Below are 11,510 nucleotides of genomic sequence, written 5' to 3'. Positions count from 1 at the left end.
CTAATATACACGTAAAAGGCAGAAAACTTTGGAAATTCCCAACACAGGAAACTATGACTGACGGTCAGGTAGACACGTTTTGCTCAGTCGCGTCGCGTCTGACTCTCTGCAACCTCCTGGACTGTAGCCCGCCAGACTCCTCTGTTCACGGAGTTTTTCCGGGCAAGAATACTGGAGCTAGTTGCCATTTCCTCCTCCAAGGGATCTTCCTGACCAAAGGATGGAGCCTGGGTCTCCTGCACTGGTTGCTGACCACTAGCACCACCTGGCAAGCGGGGTTGTTCAGTGGCTAAGTCGTGTCCGACTCTGCGACTCCATGGACTGTGGCCCACCAGGCTCCTCTGTCCATGGAGTTCTCCACACAAAGTACTGGAGTGGGTTGCCATTCCCTTCTCCAGGAAGCCCTTTACCAGCTATCAAATCAACTCTATGAACTGGGCATTTTATCCACTTTCCAATGTTATCCTTTAAGAAGAAAAATGTAGAATCCAGTCATTTGGGGTATCTGTAAATCAGGCAAAACGTCTCCTTGCTGTGACCATCTGCCTCTATCTCCCATTTAACCTGTTAGGGACGAGTTAACGTGGGCCACTAAGTACACTTCCCCTCGTGGGCTTTGTTTCGTGCGTGTCCAAAGCTGCGTACACGAGCACAGAGTGAAGCCTCAGGGGTTACCTGGTCGGTCGCATCCTTGGAGATAACCAGCCTGAACAACTCGGACTGAAAACCTTTTTTCAACCTCTGGTACCTGGATGGTTAGAAAGCGGCCAGGAAAAGAAAGCCTCTCCTTTATTCAACACCTGGTTCCTGCCCATGTAAACCAGCAGGAGCTCTGGGTTCAGAAGGCATGGTCTGAGGGGGAAGATGACATACAGGAGATACTCAGGCTATGTGGGAGCCGCCCTGGGACTGGCGGGAGAAGAGATTTCCTTTTCGCTCTCCAGGTATAGCCGAAGTCCCTCACATTTACCCTTGAATGGAAATTTGGGAGGATATTTTTGGCTAGAATGGCCCTTCAAAGTCATCTGATTCAACTCTCTTAATTTAGGGATGAGAGAACAGAGGACCAAAGACGATGCCTAGTGACCTTGCTGGGAGCAGGCTCCCAGGCTGCTCCCGCTGCTCCTGGGTGCCAAGGGGTGACGGGATCTCTGCAGCTCTCAGGAGTGGGCCTTGGTTACCTACTGCGTCAGACCAAGGGCTCCACCACCAGGGTGCCCTTTGCCCATGATGATGACCACGTGTTCCACAGCTGGGGCTCCTGTCGACTGTTTTGGGAGAGGTTTTCAAGTTGGCAAATACAAATACACTCCATGGGCCAACCATGATGGCCATCTTTCCTGAACCAGTTAGGGACAGGTGTTTCCAGCTCAAGGAGAGAGGTACCTACCTTACCCTCAACCTGTGGACCAACAAGCAGGCTGTCATGCCCAGGCATGCCTGTGGCTCTGGGGCCACGACCTCCTTAAATGTCTGGCTTAAAGTGACACACGCCACGGGGGTCTCTCCTCAGGTCGTTGTGGGAGCAGGGATGGAGGAGAGGCCTTAAAGTCTGGGAGGGACGCCAGGGTCACCCTGAGAGTACACGCAGGAGGCCTGGCTGATCTCCTAAAAAAACTGGAGACGAGACGGACCTCCCGGCTCTCGCAGACTCTTTCCTGGCACCTTTCCATGCCTTCCACAAGCAGGTTAGTCTCCCAAACCCTGACACTGAACTTGGCTGTGCTCCAGCAATCCTTGAAATTGGCAGAAAAAGCTTGTTGGCAGTTCCCTTCCTACAATAAAATCTGCCTCTGTGTGAATTTCCCCCCAAATCAGGATTTTTTTTACAAACGAAGTCACCTCCTGATAACCAGATAGCTTGATGAAGAAATGTAGGTTTTACCCGGGTGGAAAAACAGCACACCAAAGTTAAGTCTCTTTGTATACAGATCCTTTTTATTGAGGTTTATATAAGTAATTTATCAACAAAGAAAACCAGCCCGCCTGCCCCCCAAATAACCATGAAAAATGGCGATACTACCCAACAGTGACGTGCCACGTGTGGGGCAGGTGACCTTGGACCTGGCCCAGCATCTCACATGGGAAACGATTTCAGGCCGGTAAACACACACTCAGAGGAGGCTGTGACCTCTGCTGGCGCGAGCGATGGGAAGAGAAAGAAAACCAGATAACAGGTACAATCTTTAGATTTATAAAATCGAATTCACTGACCTCTTTTGGTATAGCAATGCACGAGAAAAAACGATTTATTTCTTCAAAGGTGTTACCCTTTGGCCACAAACAGAACAAATATGTGACCGCATGGATGGTTATGCAGCAGGGGACACAAGGAGAGAAAAACGTCAGCGTGTGAGGACGGGCCCGCTCACCCCTCACAGGGACCCATCTTCATTCTATTTCACATAGACCCCTCAAAGGTCTGCTCAAGAATAAGACCTCTTGCAAAGTTTTAACGGTGGACAAGCCCATTTCCCAAATCATTTTGAATTGGTGAGGTGGGAAGAGTCACGTTCGAAGGAGCTGCTCCCAGAAGTGCTGCTTTTAAACCCAGTTGGCCATTTTCTAAAGAACGTGGAGGAAGAGGCTTCCATTTAGGTAGCTGATGAATCAGGTGCTATGGTCAAATCTTGAGGCGACGGCAAGACTGGTTGGGTGATTTGGCACAGGAAGAGTCAGAAGTGATGTTCTGCAGGTGGACTTCGGCTCCCGAAGGCTGGCCATACGAGTACCTACCTGCCCTGCTTGCTGGGGCCCCTACATGCTGCTGCGAAATCGACATCATGAGGAGAGGACTCCGACATGCTTTCCTGAAGCTCTTCTATGGTGGAGCTGGTCTAGAGTGGCGCGTTCGGGGAACCTGTCCACAAGCTCAGGGCCTTCAGAAGAGGTAGATGACAGCAGTACTTCACGGCAAGTGCACGGTCAGATGTTACCCAAGAAGGGCACGTGCCTCTCGGCGCAGGTCTGAGGGTTAGCTGTTGTTGAAAAAAGTCTGCGGCCGTGAGAAGGGATGTCCGCCCCACACTGCTATAGGCTTTGTTTCCATTTTATTTTGTGAACAGAACAAAACAAAATGAAACAGAAAGGAGTGTGTTTTCTTAAATAACAAACTATACAAATAAAAAGGAGCAGAAGCGGTAAGCAATGTTTTTGATGAGAACAAAGAAAGGGTTCAATAAATAATATAAAATGCTTTTGTGCTAAAATAGAACTCTTGTTTTTATATATATATATGTAGTTTGGCATCTTAATGTTACCCAGAAAAAAGCCACATCTATTAGTTAAAACATAGAAAAATACAAACAATAAAACTTAAAAAAAAAAGGCCAGTGCTTAGCTTATAAACCATATATAAAATGTACATCATGGAATATATCAACTGAGAAACAAGAAGTTGAATTTCAAGTCCTTTGAAATATGAGTACATGATTAAAAATATTTCTCCCTTCCCTACCCGCACATGAGACACATTTTATGTTAGGAAAAAAACTAAAGTGGAAGCATAGTTATCAGTTTTTCAGAGATGACTTTGAGATTTTTTAGGTATAAGAGAGTTTACTGTAAGAACTTGAGTTATTTAAGTCTAAAATGAAGAATTAAATTTTTCCTATATATGGTTTTGATGAATGCATATACTGTTAATCCATTTTCTGTAACGTGTGTGTGCGTGTTTTAATAAAGGCAATTTAAAATTCAGGGTGCTACATTTATCAGTAAGTGCTAACCCAGCCATGTCAGTGAAGTGGCCGGTCACTCGTGTCCCCATTGCCAGAGTTGGGCATCTCTGTCACTCTCTTGTCAGAGAATGGCTCTCTTAAGTCTTTGAGGATGAAGGAAATCTAAAGGCCATTATGATTCGAGGAAACCAAGAAGTATCATTTTAGAGTTCAATTCATTCATTCTACAGTAAATTTTTTAAAATGTGGCCTGGATACAAAAATTCTTATTAACATGAATTTAAATGATTAATTCTTTAAAGCTTCTCAAGTCAACCCGATGCAGGAGGAAAAATCATATTAGAACTTTAGGGGGAAAAAAAATGTTTTGAAAAGTTAAAAACTGTTAGAGCTCACTCTGCCTGGCTCAGGCGGCAAGTCTCGTCTTGTTATCGGCGGGGAATTACAGTAACTTCAGAGCTTGGGCGGCCACATCCCCACCTGACCTGCAGGGCAGGGCACTGACAGCCACCCACACCTCCACTCTGGCCCCCTGCTTGGCTGCCAGGCACACACAGCCAGCCAGGCAGCAGCTCTGGGCTCCACATGACTTTCCCGGGATGCTGGATGACAAACAGGGGCAACCTCAAGTCCTGGTGGAAAGCAAACAGCATCTTGTAAGTCCAGAAGCTCCACAGTCAAAGAGACTGAGTCTTACAAGAGTTACTATTCAACTCCTCTTCTAAGAGGAGGTCAACCCTGAAGCCCCAAGTTTAACTGTAACTTCCCTGGTCCTTGATGGTGTAAAGAGATGGGTTTTTACCAGCAAATACACTCCCTTTTCTCTTCGCCCCACTTCTACCAGGATTTCTCAGCATCTGTCACAAATTTGAATGAAAGCTGACTCCTCTCTGGGTACAAAGAACACACCCATCCCCTGGCAGGCGAGGCGTTCACTCCTCAAGTATCTCTGAATGACACACACACTTCCCTGAATGTAAGTGAGAAAAATCACAACTAATTAAATCACGCAAGAAAAGTTTTATCTTACACTAACACATTGCAAAAATTTTTTTAACAGATTTACATCAAGCAAAAAAAGTCCAACTTTGAGAATTTTCTTTTCTTTTTGATGGGTTAAAATTTTGAAACGTTAGAAAAGCCAATTCCACAGAAAAAATCAAACGTTGTATTGGATTGACTAAACTATAAATTCCAAATGAAAAAAAAAAAAAAAAAATCCTCAGGCGGGGCTGGGGAACACACTTTGATCTTCAGACTTAAACCACATTGTCAATTGGTCAATGACATTTTAAAAAAATGACCAGTGAGGGTCTTCAAACAATTGTTGCCAGTGTCTGTACCGAGTATTTCAAACTGCAAATCAAGGCGAAACATTGTGGCTGTTGCCCTATTTACTTCTCCAGCTTTGTTGCTGTCTTTCTTGAGCAGAATGCTGTCTTTCTTCTTTTTACATACAGAACTTGAAGTTGTCGTGTCTGTGAATTGACCAGTTAGAGGCACAAGTAGTGAAACGGTCTCCTTAGCAGTGAAACAACAGCTGGTTCCTAGCAGTTTTGCTGAAAAATCATACTTAAACATGACAGAGAAGGAAAAAACCATGAGCCCCAATGACATAAGGGGATAAATGCACCAAGGAGAATGTTAACAGGCCAAAAAAAGAAATAAATAACCTCGGATTCTCCAAAGCTTTTAATTCACTTCATAGATGTCGCATAGCAGCATAATCAATTTTTAGGTTTTGCTTTAATGATCTCTTTGATTTATGAAATAGAGACATTGTTAACATAATTTTATAAAAATATCAGCTTCGACGACTTTCTCCAACAACGTTAAAACATCCCAACCATATCTAAAATAATGATAGTACTTGTGCTCAATTCTATCCTTTTGAACGGTCCAAACGTAATTACAGCCACACCTGAAGACCTAAAGCAGCCACGTATACCAAGTCTTCCAAAAACAACCGACTTCTTTGGCCATGTGGGTACCAAGTGCTGGCACAGAAGGGTCCCGGAAAAGTCTTCCATCTGGCAGTAGAGACACGTACCCCATCAGAATGGCTGCACAAATGAGTTCAGGAGGAAGACTGGCCTCTCCAGGGGTGTCAAACTAGACCCCAACACAACCCAGGACCCGCCCTAAAAAAGCCACTCATCCTAACCTCACAGAGTACTTTTAATAGATGACGTCCACATGACACTTCTCAGCCCTGTTCTTATCCATCCATCTCGAGTTGAGGAAGTGTGAAAGTTTACTTGGAATAAATCTGAGGCAACAGGGCTTTCGGAATGTTTCCAATTCATTTTTCTTTTCCAAAGAGAAGATGACCTTATGTTCTGGTCCAGAGCTTAAATGATATTTTTCAGAGATGCAAACTGGCATAGCTGGTGTCCTGGGTACGCAATGTTGGGACGCTAAGCCCAGACCCCTGAGGAATCCGTGTACCTTCTCCACGAGAGGCTGCATCTCTACTCTGTCCGGCAGAGGCACGAGGCTCAGCAATTTCTAAACCGTCATTTACTCATCTCTGAACTGTAAGCGCTGAGCACACGCGCGCTTGCAACAGAGCCACTAACAGCAGTGGTGACGGTGACAGACAATCGCTATGGGAAGATGTTCACTCGTCATGAAGTGCTTTTCCATCTCCGTTTTTTTGTTATTTCAACTTTTTTTTTTTTAAATAGAATTTGAATACTCTTCTTCCCTTTTAAATCAGGAGAATCCATGTAAATAGTAGGCCCCAACTTCTACACTGCAAACAGCAGAGAGCAGAACATGTATATTACACTCCAACTAGCAAGTGAGATAAATAGCAAACCTCGCAGTCTCTTTTCCAAGGTAATTCCTATGAAACAAAAGGCTCTTTCAGTAATTATCTTCCCAAACTCTCAAGACGTCGTTTCGTTAAGAAGGACTGACTTTCCCAGTGAGCACGGCACACGAATGTAAACACAGAGATTTGGAACCACTAAAAATATCGAGGACAGGATACAGATAATTACGATGTCAAGTTATTTATATTGTGAGTAGTCGACTTGGAAACAGACAATAAAAGTGCACTAAGAATAGGACAAATATGTTGACTTTGAAAATTACTGTTATTATTTCTAGTCTGATGACACGGAGGACATCACTGGGAAACACACTGGGTTTTAGAACCCAGCACTTATTTGAGGGCTGACACCAACCCCGGGGAGCGGACGGCCACTGGGCCCCAGCCACTGCTGTCACAGGGCGGCCCGTCCGGGCCCGGGATCACTAATGACAGTTGAATGACAGCACAAGTTCAACATACACAGTTAACCCCATCGGGCACATTCATCTTCGGCATTCCTTTCTCAATAAAATTCATTTTAAATTATACTGAAATGTCAAACACAGTTTCTTTCCTTGACCCATTCATTACCAAGATGCTTCCTGAGGTCAGGCAGAGGGAACCAGAGGTGCTGGGTCACATGACCGCTTCTGTCCAAACCCAAGACAGGCGCCCCCCTAAGGCGGTCCTGGGCACCCAGACACAGGAAAGTGCTGTGGACTTGGAGGGTTTTGAAAATAGCTATTGCCTTGAGATGTAAACCGCCACTGCCTCTCTCGTAGAGCCACTGCAAACCTTCTGAAGATCTATGATCTGATGCCTCCAGAGTTGAGTGCTCCCACACCCCCAGGGGGTAGGGGTGGGGTCGGGAGCAGGGTCCTCAATCCCCAGCTGCCTAAGCTCCCTGTCACAGGCAGGCTGGTACCCGTGGGTGCAGCACCCATGGGGAGGGCCCAGGTGCAACCCTCTAAGAAAACTTCTGCAGCTTTCAAGCCCTGGAGAATGAGAGACACCCCCGGGGTGGCCTGCCATCCCCCTAGTAGCACGGAGCAAAGACAGTCAAACCCAGGAGCAGCTGTTGATGGACAGAACGTGGCAGTGCAGGGCAATCTGAACAGCAGACTGCTCGACCCCATCTTAGCAAGTCTGAGATACGCTTGACAGCGGATGTAAAAAGTGCCGTGATCAGTAGGAAGCATTTCAAGTTCTAGGTTCACCCATAACCAAAAGAAACATATGGCAAAGAAGGAGAATTTCATTTCTTCAGTAGTTTCGAGGACAGAGAGATGCGATGGTGGCAGAAGGCCCTTAGGAGGGAGGAGGCGCCCCCGAGCCTGACGGTGGTCACCACTCCTAGTAGAAGTATCTCGGAGTCCTGGCCCCACCCCAGCCACAGAGCACCCCGGAGGGGAGCGACTCCATCTCTCACCCTCACACTTTTCCCCAAGGCTGCACTCTGAGGACTGAGCAGCCCACGTGGACTGCCCGGAGGAGGTGCTTTCTCTCAGGACCCTTCCCATCGGTCAGAGGTTCAGAGGCCGTTGCTGTTCCTATGGCAGAGGGGAGGCTTTGAGAGTTCCACGACGGCTGAGCGGGATTTGTTGAGGAACTTGGGGGCTCGCCGTAGCAGCCGCTGGGCCTCCATGAATGTCTCCGTCAGCTCTTTCTTCCACTGCACAAACTCTGGGTCACTCTGAGGGCAAACACATGGAGGGGAGGAGTTGGGACAGTGTCGCGGCTCTGCTGACACAAGTGGAAGCCTCTGGCCAGTCCAGATGGCCTCGGAACCACATAGGGAAAGCACACTCCATGTCCCTCCCCCAGGCCAGTGAGGAAGGAGGGAGTCACACAGAGACTTCCCCAGGGGCCCCTTGCTCAGAGGAGGGACGACGCCCTTCAGAGGAGCCTCATACAGCCCCACTAGGAGACTTGCTGCCTTGACTTTGTAGAGCAATCACCTGTGATCTCTGATGTCTTACCACAACTTAAGTCTAGAAGATAAAATGAGGAATTGGCTTTTTCTGGCCGAGCTGCATAGCACATGGGATCTCAGTTCCCCAGCCAGGGACTGAACCTGCGCCCCTGCAGTGGAAGCGCGGAGTCGTAACCACTGGACCACCAGGGAAGTCCCCAGGGAGGGATTTTCACAAATTTAAGAAGCACCTTCACGTGTGTAATGATGCCAGGAAGTAATTAAGCATATGTTTTTCTATCAGCTTGGTTTAGCTCTTTAGACATGCTCTCTCCCTCTACACACACACACCCCACACCCCCACCCCAGCAGAAAAGTGTTGAAGTCATGAAATAAACACATCTTTGTATCTGCTACTGCTCTCTTTCTTCAAATATGCTCTTTTTTCACACCTCCACACCCTCCCTCAATACCTCAGTAGGTATGTGTTCAGGAATTAAGTCTGGGCTATGATAGAACTTCAGGGAAAGAAAAATGGCATTTCCCTGTTCACAGTTATTTGGGGATCTTATGTTTACTTACAGAGAAGGCAATGGCACCCCACGCTAGTACTCTTGCCTGGAAAATTCCATGGATGGAGGAGCCTGGTAGGCTGCAGTCCATGGGGTTGCTAGGAGTCGGACAGGACTGAGCGACTTCACTTTCACTTTTCACTTTCATGTACTGGAGAAGGAAATGGCAACCCAGTCCAGTGTTCTTGCCTGGAGAATCCCAGGGACAGGGGAGCCTGGTGGGCTGCCGTCTAAGGGGTCGCACAGAGTCGGACACGACTGAAGCGACAGCAGCAGCAGCATGTTTACTTAAACACAAACCTCAATTTAAACATTCTGAAAGAGCAGAGCAGATGTGGGAAACTGCGGAACAAATGCAATTTGAGGCCCCTATTAATTACTGGATGGTTTCCAGAGAGAGGGTAACCACGTTATTTCCTGTCCTTCCTCCTGTCATCTTCTAAGAACACTTCTTTTAAAATAATTGTTAATTTGCCAAAAACTTGTATCTTCTGACTTTCTTGCTAAGTTTGTGAGTGATGAAGCATGGACTGAGAAAATGTTAGATAGGCAGGCAGGCATCTTTGCTGAACGTTTACATAATTGTTGTAACTTTTACTCCTGTGGAAAATGCAAATGAAGACTCACCTCACACTGCAAAACGAACTGCTTCCCTCCTTTTATTCTCAACAAAATGCACTTTTTGTCTTTAATCTGAGTTTCTTCCACGGACACAATCTGTTCCATTGTCAGTAAACTTTGCTGTTGGTAAAGATAAGAGATGATGAGTCACTTCACTTATTATTGTGTGAATTTTTAAGTTAATAAATCATACTGAAAACTACCAGCTCAGATAAAGTAAAGGAAAAAAAAAACCAGCCATTTTTCTTTCTTTGATGATATTCTAGAAGTGGGGGAGAAACAACCACAAGGGAAACGCACAAAAATTCAAAATATCTCAAAGAAAGCTGCGAAGAGAGAAATACCTCTATGAGGCAGAAAGCAAAGCTGTTTCCTAAGCACAGTACTGACGTGAGGATGAGTGTGGATCGCACGCGCCTCTCCGGTATCACACACTCCCCTGGACACAATCAATCCTGCTGTGAGGGAACAATGATGCAATACACATGATATGCAGGAGCCAGAGGGGTGGCACTGGCTTTGAACCCGCAGCTCAGGAAACGTTTGGGCATGTTAGCTTGTAAGCAATGGCTGTTCTGATCATATCGAAATGATGCTATAAACACAGGTGATGTGCAGAAAAGATGGTCCCTCTGGGTCCATGGCATCATTGCTTCTGGTGAGTGCCACAGTGACTCTGAGCACCTTACCATTTTATGTTTTTTGGGGTAAATACTCCAGGAATCCTAAATGAAAAACAACACCATCATAAGCTCACATTTCTTTTCTCCTGAGTTAAACTTACGAATCTACCCAAGCACATGACATAGCTTCATGAATCGACACTAAACATTCTTTTAAAACCAAGGTAATTTGTCACCTTGTCAGCCAATGGTAAACAAAATAAGATTATCTTTTTTTAGTTTTTGTATATTCTGAAAAGTGAGATAATCTCCTTTCAATGTGTACAACAGTGACTTACTAAGGCCACTCACTAACTGCAAATAAACATTATATGATGACATATGTATGGATTAATACTAAAGTGCATTATAGAATTACATTCTGCAATGTAAAAAATACACATGTAATATTATATAAAATATAATTATATACACATATTTTATATATATATTTTATATTACACAACTAGTACCTGAGTTATAACTGAGGATCCTCCCAAAGAGTTTCCTTAATCTCAACCCAGATCCTGGCTGCATTGACTTTTAGAAGATGACTTCTATGGGACTAGTAGTAGTGAGAAGATTCTGCTCACTTGTAGAGAATGTGGTCATACTCAGGCAGCAGTCACTCACAATTAAATGGCATCTTCACCAACTGGGATTTGCGAAACTCATTCCGAAGCCGAAGACACCAGGTGTGGGCTCACCGCTGGTGGGCTCCATGCTCCAGGCAAGGGGAAGCCATACTCCGATACACCCACTACATTTTTCACAGTTGGGACTGCTGTCCTGCTTACGATGACCAACCTTCCCTCTCCAAGAGCAGAAACCCTTCCTTCCACGGACATGAGCCCATGGCTCTTCACACAGCAGGTGTTTAATAAATGCTGAACAGCCTCCTACCAGTGATGGCGGGGATCAGAAATTTCTTTCTTCTCGTTCACAAACATCAGGCCTTGAAAGGACCTCACAGGGCTGCCGTACCTGTCTTCCTGTCTAATTGGATGAAGCCCACTTCTAGTCTTCCAGACAGGTGCGGCAAAGCAGGAGGGTCAGGTGCTCTGACCTCAGTGCCAAAGCTTCTTGGGCTACACCAATGACCTTGTTTCACCTGACCCCGACTCGGGAAGGCCTCATCATGGAGACAGGCAGAGCTTGGTCAGAATCACTCCTCCCCCAAACCTGTCCCTGGGGCCAGACCTTCCCTCTCTAGGCCCTGGTTCTCTCTTTGTAAGGGCTGGACCT

General features: G+C 46.0%; 1 protein-coding gene across 4 annotated transcripts in view; it reads right to left on the bottom strand.

The window, feature by feature from the left end:
• Positions 1 to 1,916: 1,916 nt before the first annotated feature.
• The window catches only part of GRK3 (G protein-coupled receptor kinase 3), a 122,195-nt gene continuing 112,601 nt past the window's right edge, over positions 1,917 to 11,510 (bottom strand). For all 4 annotated transcript variants that reach the window (XM_019977648.2, XM_019977647.2, XM_070769755.1 and 1 more), the window contains 2 exons: positions 9,610 to 9,723; positions 1,917 to 8,191 (listed from right to left, as the gene is read on the bottom strand). In XM_019977648.2, the coding sequence (XP_019833207.2) occupies positions 8,030 to 8,191; positions 9,610 to 9,723 (276 nt within the window). In that variant the 3' untranslated portion in view covers positions 1,917 to 8,029. The remainder of the gene's footprint in view (positions 8,192 to 9,609; positions 9,724 to 11,510) is intronic.

Source organism: Bos indicus, chromosome 17, assembly GCF_029378745.1.
Source record: "Bos indicus isolate NIAB-ARS_2022 breed Sahiwal x Tharparkar chromosome 17, NIAB-ARS_B.indTharparkar_mat_pri_1.0, whole genome shotgun sequence".
NCBI classification, from domain to species: Eukaryota; Metazoa; Chordata; class Mammalia; order Artiodactyla; family Bovidae; genus Bos; species Bos indicus.
Note: the sequence above shows the minus strand (reverse complement) of the source record. Positions and strands in the feature narration are given on the sequence as shown.